At 39.0% G+C, this 15,290-nt stretch overlaps 1 protein-coding gene across 2 annotated transcripts in view; it reads left to right on the top strand.

Annotated features, from left to right (window-relative positions):
• Positions 1 to 7,158: 7,158 nt before the first annotated feature.
• Positions 7,159 to 15,290, top strand: part of UBXN7 (UBX domain protein 7) — a 68,422-nt gene continuing 60,290 nt past the window's right edge. Inside the window, exon 1 of one of the 2 annotated variants that reach the window (XM_082840144.1) lies at positions 7,159 to 7,255. In XM_082840144.1, the coding sequence (XP_082696270.1) occupies positions 7,183 to 7,255 (73 nt within the window). In that variant the 5' untranslated portion in view covers positions 7,159 to 7,182. Of the gene's footprint in view, positions 7,256 to 10,688; positions 11,854 to 15,290 lie in introns of those variants that run through there. The other variant, XM_082840143.1, reaches the window with a different exon arrangement.

The raw sequence follows: 15,290 nt of genomic DNA, 5'->3' as shown, positions 1-15,290 counted from the left end.
TCCAATGACCAACATATTCCTACACCACTCTCCTTGTATGAAGGAACCTGGAAAGTTTAAGTATCACTCAGAAGGATTCTAGGTAAAGGTAAAATCAGAACAAAGGAAGTAGAAGAATATTTCATCATGCTCAGAGTAAAGCTTTATGAATGAAGCAGATTCTGACAATTACCTAATTAACACCCGTTCCCTTCCTTCTTCCTAAAAGCACCAGACTTTAGGGAGGTGTCCACCTTCCTCCACAAAGCCATATGCTTTACTAAACCAGTTATGTTTATCTCATATCCCTTGGCAGGGACAGCTTCAGGAACAGAATTGTGACTCAATTCAGACCGATAAATTTTGAAGGAAAGTCTCTCAGGGGACTTCTAGGAAATGTTTTCTTTCTAAATTAAAAAAAAGAAAAAAAAGGAAGAAGAGATAAGTTGGCTCTTCTTCCTCTGGATGTTATTGTATCTGGATGTGATGCTTGGAACTGCCGCAGCTTTCCTGCCTACAGCTTAAGACAAAGCTCAGACAGATGAGGGAAAGTCAAGAGAGAAGCAGACCTGGAGCCCTGTGGTACTGGGCATAGACACTGCCCTAACTTTTATTATTTAAGCCAGCTGAGTAGGAATTTCCTGATAGAATACATACTACTTAATGCCTGTCCCACAACGTAATATACCTTTTTTGGTGACAGTAACACTCAGCCCACCTGAAAGATGAAAAAAATAACTAGATATTTTTATTCTTTGGATTTTCTTTTTATATTTGCAGTATACACCACTCCTCAACCTTCTTGTCAGCTCCTTTTGTTTAGGTTCAAATCTCATCCCTTACATTACAGACAGTTCTAGTTTAAATGTAGTCAAATTCATCACTTTTTTGCCTTTATGGTTTGTGATTTTATGTTTTCTTTAAGAAAATTTTTCCCTTCCTTGATCAGAACCTCCTGCTCCACAACTTCAGGGCTTTCCAATCACCTTCTGGCCTATGTGAATGGCACCCCCTGGAGTACTAAGTGCATGGCATCCCCTCCTTGAGTTGTGCAAAGCAGTTGGACTTAAAGTCATTAAGAGAAGGCCCTATACATATGCTATTATGAAAATTGCAAAGTTTTGCTCTTCTTACTTGATCTTGAATAAATCTGTAATTTATTTTTGTATCTGATATAGGGTTAGGATCTAATTTTATTTGGTCCCAGGGTCATTGATTGTTTAGTCCATCTTTCCCTCACTGATCTGTAATGTTGCTTCTGTCACAGTGTCCATATACGTTTGTGTCTGTGTCTGGAATCTCTATTCTGTACTCTATTTGTCTATTCCCCACCAATACCACACAGTCTTAGTTACTGTACCTTTATAATAATTCTTGATATCAAGATAATATCTTGATAATATATAATATTATCAAGATAATATATCTTGATATCAAGATAATAATTCTTGATATCTCGTAGGCAAAACTTCCACCTTGTTCTTCTACTTTAAAAGTGTCTTGACTATTGTTGATCCTTTGTTTTTGAATTTTAAAATCATCTTCTCCCACTGGAGAAATCCTGTGGGATTTTGATTGGAATTACATTGAATTTATTGATTAATGTATAGAAAATTGGTATCTTTATAACATTGGGTCTTCCTATACATGAATATAATTTAATTATTTAATTATATAGACATTTAATGCCTATCAATAAAGTTTATTATTTTCTTTATAAGACCTTGTGATTTTTTCTTGATCTATACTTAACGTATTTTATATTTTTAGTTGCTATTGTGAATGGGATTTTTTTTTTAATTTGTTTTTGACTGCGTTGGGTCTTTGTTGCTGCGTGTGGGCTTTCTCTAATTGCGGTGAGCAGGGGCTACTCTTCGTTGTGGTGCACATGCTTCTCATTGCGGTGGCTTCTCTCATTGGGGGGCACGGGTGCTAGGCTTGCGGGCTTCTGTAGTTGTGGCACGCAGCCTCAGTAGTTGTGGCATGCGGGCTCCAGAGAGCAGGCTCAGTAGTTGTTGCGCATGGGCTTAGTTGCTCTGTGGCATGTGGGATCTCCCTGAACCTGGGTTCTAAGCCGTGTCCCTTGCATTGGCAGGTGGATTCTTAACCACTGCACCACCAGGGAAGTCCCGTGAATGGGATATTTTAAAAATTACAGTTCCAAACTATTTGCTGCTCATCTTTAGGAACACAGTTTTAAAATATGCATTTTAGTTTTATATCCAGAAATGTCCCTGAACTCTTTTATTGGTTCAAAAATTTGTCTGTTTGCTTAGATTTTTCTATGTAAATAGTCATAGAGTATATAATAACAATTTTTTTCTACTTTAAAAATTTTTAATATATTCTTTCTTGTCTTACTGCTAAGGCTAGGACTTCTAGTATATCACTGAATAGAAATAGTGATAGAGTGCATACTTATCTTGGTTTTTTTTTTTCTTTTTGTGGTACACGGGCCTCTCACTGTTGTGGCCTCTCCCATTGCAGAGCACAGGCTCCGAACGCGCAGGCTCAGCGGCCATGGCTCACGGGCCCAGCCACTCCGCAGCATGTGGGATCTTCCCAGACCGGGGCATGAACCCGTGTCCCCTGCATCGGCAGGCGGACTCTCAACCACTGCGCCACCAGGGAAGCCCACTTATCTTTTTTTTGACTTTAAATGTTTTATTATTAACTATAAAGCTGTTTACTCTGTGTTTTTAGTAAATATACTTTATTAGGTTAAGCAAGTTTTTTTCTCTACCTAGAGCATTAAGGATTTTTTTGGTTTTGTTTTGTGAAAGGATATTGATTTATACCAATGTTTTTCTGTATCTGATCACATGGATCAAATGGTTTCTCATATTTAATTTATTCTACTATCGTGATTGCATTGAAAGATCTTTTTACTGTAAAATTATACCTTCATTCCTGAATAAATCTGATTAAAAACTAAATGTGTACATGTATGTACATATGTGTCTGTGTTATTGGATTTCTAAATTTTGGTTCAGTATAACATTTTTATCTCAGTTAATCATAAGTGAGGCTGAGCTTTCATTTACTGCTTTGTTTTCAGAAAGAGCTATTTGTCCCTTTTGTTTCTTTTTCTGGAATAATTTGCATAAGTTTGGGATCATCTGTTTCTTTTCTTCTTCTTCTTCTTTTTTCTGTTTTCTTGGTAGAAGTCACCTGTAAAGTCATCTGGGCCTCGTTGTTTATTTGTGTGGTGAAGTCAATTTTGTTAATTGTTATAAGTCTACTCATAGTTGAGTCAATTTTGGTAAATTTTATTTTTCCAGGAAACTGCCATTTATCTGTTTCCTAATTTATTGGCATAATGTTCATAATATTCTCTTAGTTTAAAAATCACTGCTGTATCTGCTATGTTCCTTTTTTCTTAATCTAATTTGTAAAAGGATTTAAATTTTACTTGTTGTTTCAGAGAACCAGCTTTTGTATTTTGTTTTCTATTTTATTTATTTCTGCATTTTCCCCTTCAAATTTCCCTAGGTTAACTCTGCTGTTTCTTTATTAACTTCTTGATTAGTTATTGAGCTGTTCATTTTCTAGCCTTCTCTAATATAACCAGTTAAGGTTATAAACTTTTACTTTAGGCACTGTTAAAACTGCATTCCACAAATTCTGATATGTATTTCCATGACAATTCAGTTTTAAATATTTCTCACTTTCCATTTGTTTCTATCAACTTCCCTTTGCCCCTCCAGACCCACTCACTTCCTCCCCTCTCCACCCTGCTCTCTGCCCCACGGGCTGTTGTGTCCTCTGTCTTCCAGCTGGGTTCTGCTAGTGGGAATTCCTGGCAAGAGATGGTAGAGGAGAAGGAAAACGAGGTCAGGGTATTTATTTTCCTGGTCTCTTCTCTGTGAGATTGCTGGTTACATCCCTTGACAGAAGGTCACTGCTTCTTAAAAGATGGCCTGTTCTGCAAATAAGATTCTTTTTTGGTATTCCAGTAACTTCTCTATCTCTTGTCCCTTTGGACCTAGAGGTTGTGACTGTTCCACTGTTTCTAGTCCCAGATCCTCCATTGTCCCTTGATTCCCATATATCCTGCCCACATCTTTAAAATTTGTTTTTTAAAAATTGAGTGACCATCTGTTATCTGTTGGAACCCTGAATGATACACCACTTTTATTTTGTCTTTGGTCCATGACTTATTTAGAATTTTATTTTTAATTTCCAAGTATGTGAGTTTTTTAAAAGTTATTCTTTTAAAACTAACTTCTAATTTTTAACTGATCAATATTTAGAGAACATGTTCTATATCATCATAATTCTTTGGCATTTGTTGAGAATTGCTTTGTGGTCAATTTTTATTTTGTTCCACAGGTGCTTGAATAGAATAATTATTTTCTGTATCTTTACTACTTTTGCCTGATAGATGGGGGTTGTATAATTGTATGTTTGTCATTTCTTCTTTAAAAATTAATTTTTCTTTATACACACTTGAGATCATGTTACTAGATGCATACAGATTTAGAATTATTTTATCTTCCTGGTGATTTGTTCTTTTTGTCATTGACCGCCCCCCCCTTATCTCTAATGATACATTTTGCTTTAAAGCCTATTTTGTCTGAAATGAATATAGTTACTCCACCTTTCATTTCCTTAATAGTACTTCTGCATGTCTTTTTTACTTTTCCCTTAATTTTTCTTTATCCTTATGTTTTAGGTATATCTTGTATCAACAGCATATAGTTGGATTTTTTTTAAGCTACATAATCTAATTATCTGGTTTTTAAATAAAAGAAATATTGTCATTTTAGCTTACAATCAAAGTATAGTACATTTAGGATTCAAGGGATTTGGATTCCAGTCTCTACCCCACCGTTGTGTGACCTTGAGCAACTCTTTCAAACTCTCTCTCAGGACAGTAGTGATAAAATAGAAGTGTTGAATCAGATTATCTTGAATATCCCCTCTAGCTCATTTACTGTCATTCCCTTCACTTACAGTAACATGTTACAAATTGATTTGCGACAGGGACTCTTAAAACCAGACCTAAAAATAAAAACAAAATCCTAGTGTAATTTGGTGAAAGAATTCAAATAGTAACTGATGTTTAGCTTTGGGTATTTGCTCTTTGTCATCTAAAACTTTAATTTTCCGTCATTCAATGTATAATACTTTTGCAGTTCAATTTTCTGAGGATAATCCATGTTTTTTAAAGAACATATTTTCCATGATTTGGGGGATATATATAAATATATTTTCTTGTGATTCTAAAGGTCTTTCATATTCTTTTCTTTTTTTATAAATTTATTTATTTATTTTTGGCTGTGTTGGGTCTTCGTTGCTGCCCACGGGCTTTCTCTAGTTGTGGAGAGCAGGGGCTACTCTTCGTTGCGGTGCACGGGCTTCTCATTGCAGTGGCTTCTTTTGTTGCGGATCACAGGCTCTAGGTGCGCAGGCTTCAGTAGCTGTGGCTTGCAGGCTCAGTAGTTGTGGCTCACGGGCCCAGTTGCTCTGCAGCACGTGGGATCCTCCTGGACCAGGGCTGGAACCCATGTTCCCTGCACCGGCAGGTGTATTCTTAACCACTGTACCACCAGGGAAGTCCCTCTTTCATATTCTTTAACAATCCAAAACTGATCTTCAAGGTTTTGTTATTAGTTTCCTGCCTCCTTTTCTTTTAGGCTACATTTTAATTTCTACAAAATCTTTTCTAGAGTTGTGGATACCACAATCTTTACCAGTTTTTCAAAAGATTAATCTAAAAATGACATTACTATATCTGAACCCTAAAACCTTGGAAATAAACCTACAGATCTCATTGTTAGTCTCTCCATTTAATGGAGGTACAGAAATAACTGCATCTAGTTTTTGTAGAGAGACTATTTTATTTGGAACCCCATTTTGCATGGTTGGCTATAGTGACACAGACTTTAGGATTAAGGCCTTTAGGAAGGAAAAGGTCACACTGTTTCTTGCTTTGGTTTTCACCTCCATTTTTGCACCTTTGTGTTAATGTGAACCAAACAGCTTCCCAAATCTACAACTGGTTCCTGGGCTTCCTCAACCCACCTAGAAAACTGCAGCAACCTAGGAGGTTGTCATTTAACTGACAATACTCTTGGTTAGGAGTCTGCTTTCTTATACACCAATCATATAACCCTATGGTTACTTTGATTTAACTTGGTTATTTTTTAATTCATCCCAATAGCGCATTTACAGACTCTTAGGATGGGTCAATTCTCCAGATGACTCATCTCATCTTTTATTGGGCCATTTTTCTGTGTAGATGCAAAATATGTGGGTGGGAGGTGGGAGGCTAGAACCTAAACTGAGTCTCTTTATGTTCAAGGTGGGTGGATCACCAGATTTGAGTGTACTCCTGTAATTGTTTTTTAAAGTACTTTAAATCATATAGTTAACATACTAATATCACCTCTGTTTAAAAATAAAGGATAAAAAACCCCTCAAGGTCCGCTTTCACCATGCCCTCCATTGCTTCCCTCTCTTAGAGGTAACCATTATTGTTTTGAGGACACCTTTCCAGTGACCTTTCTATACATTTCTTTCCTATACTGTATATACATATACACATTTTTTTCCTTACATAAATGACACCTTCTCATTTTATAGGTGAGGAAACTGAGACCTTGAGGGAAGATGTGTTGCAAATTTATTGAAGGAAAGTGGACTGGACCACGGGTTCTGGTATTTTATTTCTGATGCATGGGCTGCCGCACTAATCAATTAGTTTAGAGGCTGGGGAGCAGGTGCGAAAGTCGCTTTAGTGCAACGATGTAGGATTTGTATTTTGATAGGAGTTGCAGGAAACCTAGCAGAGGGCTCTGGAGTTGCAAAAACAAAAAATATACTGTCATCGGCAGTTGGGTCTGTTAATAAAGCTTGTGAAGCTGAAACGCAAATAGCCTACTACCTACCAAGCCCTTCGGAAACTTAGGAAGCAATTTCGCGTCTCTGAGACTAGCCTTAGAGCTTGGAGAGGAAGGCACCAGAGGTTGCAATGAAGGATGCGGTGGCGGACAGCAACCGAGCAGCCAACCCAGAGAGCAGAAAGCTCTCCCTGACCGATCTGGAAGTGCGCCTGCGCAGGCCGCCACGGGGGGCCGGGGTGGGCGGGGCGGAGCTTGGGGGCGGTCAATGAGCCTGCGCAAACCGTGCGGCGAGGTGGGGGAGGGCGTTCCGTGTGTGTCTGTGTTGTTGTTCGGCGGCAGCGGCGGCGGCGGTAAGATGGCTGCCCACGGGGGCTCCGCGGCGTCCTCGGCGCTGAAGGGGTTAATTCAGCAGTTCACCGCCATCACCGGTAAGAGACGCGGTTACCGGAAGGTGGAGAGTGGGGTCTGGAGCGGGCGGCCGGTCTGCCCTGGGCTTCCCTTTACCTTCATGCATTCCTCCCTCGGGCTTTACCCACAGCTCTCGTCCTCCCTCCTGAGGAAGAGGCGACGACGGCGTCGGGTCTCCGGGTTCAGGCGGGAGACACCCCCTTACCCCCCGCGCACCCCATACCCTCGTTCTTGGTCTTCTCGCAGTGTGGAGGGAAACCTCCCCACCCCCTTTCAGCCCAGACCCGGGGAATGGGCCGAGCTCATCCTCCCCCGCCGGCCCGGGGACCTGGGGGCGGGAGAGGTGGGGGGCCGCACCCGGGCCACCGCCCTCCTCCTTCATCATCATCGCCTCTTCTCTGTGCAGCCTTGGGGTGCAGTGCATCCCCTCACCTCCTTATTCCGTTTTTCCTTGGCCAGGTCATTCTCCCCCCCGTCCCTGGCCTGCCCTTCCCCTTTCTGGGCCCCTCGGAGCCATCGCTGTGGCCCTGGCGTGTTCGGGCCCTCCCGCCTTAACGGCGAGGCTGGTGGGTTCGGCAGCGCCTTTACCGATCTCGGGGGATAGGCCGCCAGAAAGGGGGGGCGTGCTGAGGAGTACCCTCCAGACTGAGGTTTTAAGAGAAGAATGAGGGGGAACCCCCCCAGACCTTAATAGGAAAGGCCTGGAGGAATCCTCGGTGGCGTTTCCCACCTCCCCATTAAAAAATAATAAAGACTGAGACGATGGCGCCAGGGCCTCCTGCTGATAAAATAGGAATGACGGCAGAAACTTCTTTGAGACAAAATCAGTTTCTGGATGTCAGTATACCCCAAACCCACGGTTTTTCTTTTCCTTTGGACCCCTGCGAAGGGCACACGCAGATCCTCTTACTGCCTGGAGGAAAGGCCCTAAGCCGTTCTATGAATTCTCTCTGTCTTGTTCTCTGTGATGGTGCTGAACTTTTTTTGCATGAGTTATTAGAGGGCGGAGCAAATGATGAAGTTCTCTGTGGAGTGATTTGAGAGAAGAGTACTACATGTGCCTGAGTGTAATTTTGCCGTTCTAGTTTGTCATTTTGTAAGGAGGTCAGAATGTTAGCAGATCTATACATTATTTGGTAGTTTGTTAGATGCAGAGAACATTTCCATTTTCAATGTATCCAGAGTTTGACGTGCAAGATCTGGTTAAGTGAAATTTTATATTTTAACCACTGCCGGTTGTTTGCGAGTTGTCGTTTTATAGTTAAAGGTATTTTTATTTTTTACTTTGCAGCGATAACTATATGTTTGATGCATTGTCTAGCTTGTGGGCATGAAACATCGAGTCAAAGTTGATAAAGTAAAATTTGTAACAAAATTGGGGTGAGAACTGGAATAACTTTTCTTAATATTTAAAAATTGTGATTGGACTATTATATTAGAGATGTAATGCATTTCCCAGTGTCTAAGCAGATCATTATTGGGAAAATCAGAAAATTATTGTGTATATAAGTTAATACTGCTGTATTATGTTTATATAGAAAAATCTTTGTAGTGAATTACATATAGAAGTGATTATCATTATCTTTTCTTTAGATTTTCTAGAGGTGGTTTAAGATGCCACCTATTTCATTCCAGTTTTTTTATGCTAACTACCACTTTAGGAACTCGGATTGTTTTAGTCTCACATTATTCCTTCTAATGCAACATTTTTGGTAGGTGTAGACAAAACCCAAAATGTGGTGAGATGAAGTGACTCACTTAATTGTTTTAATTCTGTTTCTGTGTGCTAGTCTTCATGGCTTGTTTCCTGGTCACAGGCCCTTCTATTCCTGAATCAAGTTGGAGACCCTCAGTAGACAGTGGTATCTGGAGGTCTGTAAAAGCGAAAATACCTTAGATTCTTCTTAATGTATTATGGATTTATAATAATGATTTTTTTACAAGATAGTAATTAAATATTAGAAACACATGATTGACCTCTTTATTCCCTTTCATATATCCTAAAAAAATTTGTGTGTGTGTGTGTATATATATATATATGTATATATATATGTATACGTATATATATATTTTTGGCCGTGTGGCATATGGTATCTTAATTCCCCGACCAGGGATGGAACCCGTGCCCCCTGCAATGGAAGCGCAGAGTCTTAACCACTGGACCACCAGGGAAGTCCCCACTAATATTTTAAATTGTAGTATTTATGACAAAAAGGTATTTGAAATTTATTTATTGCTAGATGAATGAAACTGACCTTAAGAGTTTATGCTCTCATTTCAAAAAGATTTTACTTACTTGGAAGCCCAACATTGTGGTAAAAGCAATGCATTTTCAAAAATGTGAGTCTTACCTTTTCTGTGGCATTTAGAAGTAGAAGAGAAAATTGAAAGAATTTTAACTTTTATTTCTCACTAAATAGAACAGATCTCTCTCACACTCTCTCTCTATATGTGAGTATGAAGTGATGACTCTGACTTTTAAAAAACATTAAAAAGATATCACATGAAATAATTTTGAAAAAAACACTAATTCATTCTCAGAATAGCAATATTATTTATTTCACATATTATCTTCCAGTTCTTGTTTACATACTTATTTTTATTTTTTAAATTACTTTAAAATTATTTTTACATTGTGGATCATAATGTACATAATTTAGAATTCTGAAATTTTCAATTAACGTTACATCGTAAACATTTTTCCTATGATTAAACCCTTTGATAAGCAGATAGCCAAGGGAAGTGATGGTCTTTGAAGTGGTCACACTGAGAAGCTATGTACCTTTACCATTGATGCCATTAGCATTATTTCAAGCTACATAGAAATCCAGTCCTGTTATTTTATAGTCTACCACATTTTACAGTATTACTCAGTTTGATCTCCCTTGATGCTCTCATACATGGCTTAGACTGCTGATTGCTTTCAGAAGTTATATCAGTTCTCAAAACCTGAGGAAAGAATGTGCCACTGGATCTGAAGGTAATTCCAAAAGAGCAGTTTTTTAAAATGTTTTGAACCACGGCAGTATCCCATTAACACCAACTTGGACTGACATCCAGCCACATGTATACAAAATGCATAGATGTAATCAGAATAATTCATGAGATGAGGGATATATAGATGCTATAGAATAGGTAGAAGTAAATACACAATCAGAAGGTAAGGCCAAAAAGTGAGGGAATAGAAAGTGAGGCTGAGAAGAGTACAAGTGGTTGCTAGTGTAGCATTCCATAAAGCTTTGTGTATAGTAGGCATTCACGGACTTAATGAAATTATAGAACCCCTTTAGTTTAATCTTTTTTAAAATTGTTGAATGAATGCATATTTGTTAAATTAGAAACTCTTGGTGTTTGTTGTATTTGGATTTGTAGTCAACTTCCATTTTCTTTCTACAATACATTTTTCTTGGGTTAGTATTAAAGTGTATTTAAGTTCTCTGTGTCAAGAAAGGTAGTTGCAAGTGATCTAGTTATTAAAACTCTTCTGGAATTTTAAGAACTATTTCAAAAGGTGTTAATGAAGTTTGAGCAGAAATTAGGGAGGGAATAAATTTTTTTGAGTTGCGAGTAGACTCTTACTAGTAAACTCAGTATTTATTAATAGACTACTATGTGCCAGGCATGGTTCAGATCTTGGGGATACTACCATGAGCAAGACATGGTGTCTGTCCTCAAAAAGCTTAAAGGTTAATGGGAATACAGACACATAAATGGGTATTGTAATACATTGGGATAATGGTAAGGAGCTGTTACTGTAGCATAAATGAGGGAGGTCAAGAAAAGCTTCCCAGAAGAAATAATTTCTTAGCTAAAACCTGGAGGGGAGCTGTTTCTGGCAGGAGAAACATGTTCAGAGACCTGGAGGAAAGAGGGACAGGCATACATATGGAGACAAGAAAGGAGAGACAGTAGGCTGAGGGAATTGATGATAATTCCAAATGAAGAGAGCATAGCTTGTGTGAGATGCAATAAATGGGGCTGAAGAGATAAGAGGGTACCAGATTAGGAAGGGCCTTGTAACTCATGTTAAGAAATCTTGGCTTTATTCTGAATGTAGTGGGGAGTCAGTGAAAAGTTTTAATTAGGGGAGTGACACAATCATACTTGGTTTTTTCAGAAAGAGCTACTTGGCCATAGGTGAGAAGAGGTAGGCATAGACATCTATAGAAGACTGTTGCAATAATTGAAGAAGCTGATGTCCTGAAATAAGTTAGTGGCAGAGAAGTGGACTCTGAAAGGTAAGGGGAGAATTCAGAGGAGTCAGAATGAAGCTTAGGATTCTGTTTTGGATGTCTTAAGTGTATAATAATACAATTTGTGAAGGTATGGAATAGTAGCAGAGGTTTGGGGAGATCATTAGTTCAGCTTAGGTAAGTTGCTGCCTGTGGGACTTCCAAATGGAGCTGTTCAGTAGGGAAATGAATATTTGGGTCTAGAAAGAAGAGTGACATCTGATGAGTCATACTGATGGCAGTTGAAGCTATAAAAGTGGATGTGTCCTTTGTTCCAGGACACAAAGCTGAAGGAACACTAACATCTAACAGACGGTAAAGAAGAAAGTACAGAGAAGGATCGGAAGAAACCAAAGATGTAGGAGGAAAACCAGGAGAATGTGATGGTACTTCAAACATTAGGAGTAGGGTAATATGTCAGATATTATATAGGCACTTTAGGAAACCAGAAATCATTGAATATTCACAGATTTTTCTTGGTTAGGGTTGGAAGACATCTTAGAAACCATATTGACCCATTTCTGAGTTAAAATGAGAAATTGAAGGCCCAGAGAAGTAAAGTGAGTTAGGGTTATATGTATAGGTCAGTGCTTCTCAAATTTATTTGTAGGAAAGGACCGCCCCCCCCTTAAAAAAAAATCTTCATAGACCAATACTTTTAATTTTTCTTTTTTTGGGGGGGTGCTACGCCACACGTGGCTTGTGGGATCTTAGTTCCCCAACTAGGGATCGAACCTGGGTCCTCAGCAGTGAAAGGAGAGAATTCCCCAGAGACTAATGCTTTAGTAAAAATGCAATAAAAATTAATTGTTTTAAAAAATGAAATAAAAAGAACACATACAAAATGTAAACCCAAATTCTGTAAAATAAAGGGTATAATTTGCATACAGTAAAATTTAACCTTTTTAGTGTAGAGTTAAAGTTTTCATAAGTGCATACAGTCGTAAAACCACAATAAAGATGCAGAACAGTTCTTTTTTTTTTTAAAATAAACTTATTTATTTATTTTTGGCTGCATTGGGTCTTGCTGTGTGCAGGCTTTCTTTAGTTGCGGCGAGCAGTGGCTACTCTTCGTTGCAGTGCGTGGGCTTCTCATTGCGGTGGCTTCTCTTGTTGCGGAGCTCGGGCTCTAGGCATGCAGGCTTCAGTAGTTGTGGCACATGGGCTCAGCAGTTGTGGCTCACAGGCTCTAGAGCTCAGGCTCAGTAGTTAGGGCACATGTGCTTAGTTGCTCCGCAGCATGTGGAATCTTCCTGGACCAGGGTTGGAACACATATCCCCTGTATTGGCAGGCAGATTCTTAACCACTGCACCACCAGGGAAGTCCCCAAGATGCAGAACAGTTCTATCCTCAAAAATGTCCCCCCGCCCCTTTGTAGTCAATCCCTCCTCTCACCTGTAGCCTAATCTTTTTGTCTATTCTTTTCCAGAATGTCATATAAATGGAATCACAGTATGTAGTCGGGCTTCTTTTGAGTCTGGCTTCTTTTACTTAGCATACTGCATTTGAGATTCATTCATGATGTTGTGGTATGAGTAGTTCCTTTTTATTGGTGAATAATATTCCATTGTATGGATATACTACAATTTGTTTATCCATTAAATGAATGGATAATTGTGTTGTTTCTTGTTTGGGAGATTATAAATAAAGCTGCCCAAAACATTAATGTACAAGTGTGTGAATATATGTTTTCATTTCCTTTGGATAAATAGTTAGGAGTGGGATCATATGATAGGTGTGTGACTTTAAGAAAGTCATACTATTTTCCTAAGTTACTATTGATACATACACCATTTTGCATTTTGTCTTTCTCTGACTGACTTACTTCACTTGGTGTGATAATCTCTAGGTTCATCCATGTTGCTGCAAATGGCATTATTTCATCCTTTTTTATGGCTGAGTAATATTCCATTGTGTGTATATACCACATCTCCTTTATCTGTTCCTCTGTCGATGGACATTGCTTCCCTGTCTTGGCTATTGTCAGTAGTGCTGCAGTGAACAGTGGGGTGCATGTATCCTTTCAAATTATGGTTTTATCCGGATATATGCCCAGGAGTGGGATTGCTGGATCATATGGTAGTTCTATTTTTAGTTTTTTAAGGAACTTCCATAGTGTTCTCCATAGTGCTTGTATATAAATTTTTAAAAAAATATTTTCTATTCCTCAATACTTAAAAACTCCAGGATGGGAGACCAGTGAGGAGGTTGAACTTTCATCTTACTTCTTGCAACTGTCACCGACTCTCATTTCCTTGGTGGATAGTCTGGCTGGCTTTATTATCATTTCTAGGGGAAGTGTAGAACCAAAAAGTAACCACTTTGTGTCCCTGTCATTTCTGTGCTCTATCCCTGTGGGGCAAGAAAGGGTCTGTAGAGGGATTTTTTTCTTTTTAAAAAAAATCTCTGTGACTACCATACTTAGGTTCCTTGATAATAGTGAAGAGACTGTTCTTTCAGCATTGAAAATAGTGTAGAGAATAGGTATAAAGGACTGCTAAAGTTTGAAATGTCTCTTGATTCTTCTTTCCAGCTGTGGTGGAAACAGGCATTACAGGTTTGGGGCTATTTTCTATATGAAGTCATTAAAGGAGAAAGAGTGTGAACTAAGAGGCAGCAGCAAGAAGATGGCCACTGATAAATTGGGTGCCACAAGCTGGCTTAATGCCTTTGGTGCCATTAGCAAGCTAAAGCAGATGGAAGAAAAGGTAGTGGATAAATAAAAAGTGCATGTGGTGAGAAACAGTAAAGTGGGACTTTGGCCATAGATATGGATTATGGGGTGTTATGGACTGAATTTTTGTGTCCTTCCCAAAATCTGATATTTTGAAATCCTGAGCCCCCAGTGTGCTGTTATTAGGAGGTGGGGCCTTTGGGAGGTGGTTAGGTCATGAGGGTGGAGTCCTTATGAATGGGATTAGTGTACTTAAAAAGGAGACCCCAGAGAGCTATCTGGGCCCTTCCACCATGTGAGTACACACGGAGAAGACAACTGTCTTATCAACCAGGAAGTGGGCCTGCATCACACACCAAATCTACTGGAGCCTGATCTTTGATTTCCCAACCTGCAGAACTGTGAGAGATAAATGTTCATTGTTTAAGCCACCCAGTCTATTGTATTTTTGTTACAGCAGCCTGAACAAACTAAGACCCTGGGTTAGATTAAGCTATCCTGCTGCTACCTATAATATTGAGACCTCAAAATAAGCCCATGAACAGGTTTACAGGTAGTTTAAACCTGCAAGTTTCTTTTAAAGGCCCCCCTCCCCCTTTTAAAAAGATTTGTTCTTCATTCTGAATATAATAAGAGAGAAGTTCAAATTTTTTACGGCTGACTCATCAAAAATTGTTATTACCTCTAAGTAAATAGGTAAAACTTGTAACTTGTTTAAATTTGTGTATCACTGTTCCTGTCCTCTATATCATTTAGCCCTCCTTACTTTTCCTTTGCCCTCTCAGTTAACCTTCTGTTCCTCTGTTTAGCTAAGTGGAAGTGTTATTGGCATTTTGGCTAGGACAGTTTCTTGTTCTGTAGGACTGTTCTGTTCATTGCAGAAGATTTAACACTTGTATGAGTTTCCTGTGGCTGCTGTAACAAATTACCACAAACTGCATTGCTTAACACAGTTATTCTCTCAGTTCTGGAGGCCAGAAGTCTGAAATGAAGGTGTGAGAAATCTTTAGGGGAGGGGAGACATTTTCCAAGCTACTAAGGCACCCCTGGCTTCTCTCCACTAAATGCCAGTAGTGCTCCTATCCCCTAATAATGAAACACTAAAAATGGTGTCTCACATTTCTAGATGCCTCTACTACTTCCTGACA

This window comes from Leucopleurus acutus (genome assembly GCF_964270905.1).
Source record: "Leucopleurus acutus genome assembly, chromosome: 5".
Classification (NCBI taxonomy): domain Eukaryota; kingdom Metazoa; phylum Chordata; class Mammalia; order Artiodactyla; family Delphinidae; genus Leucopleurus; species Leucopleurus acutus.
The sequence above is the reverse complement of the archived record's forward strand: the minus strand, read 5'-3'. Positions and strand labels throughout refer to the sequence as shown.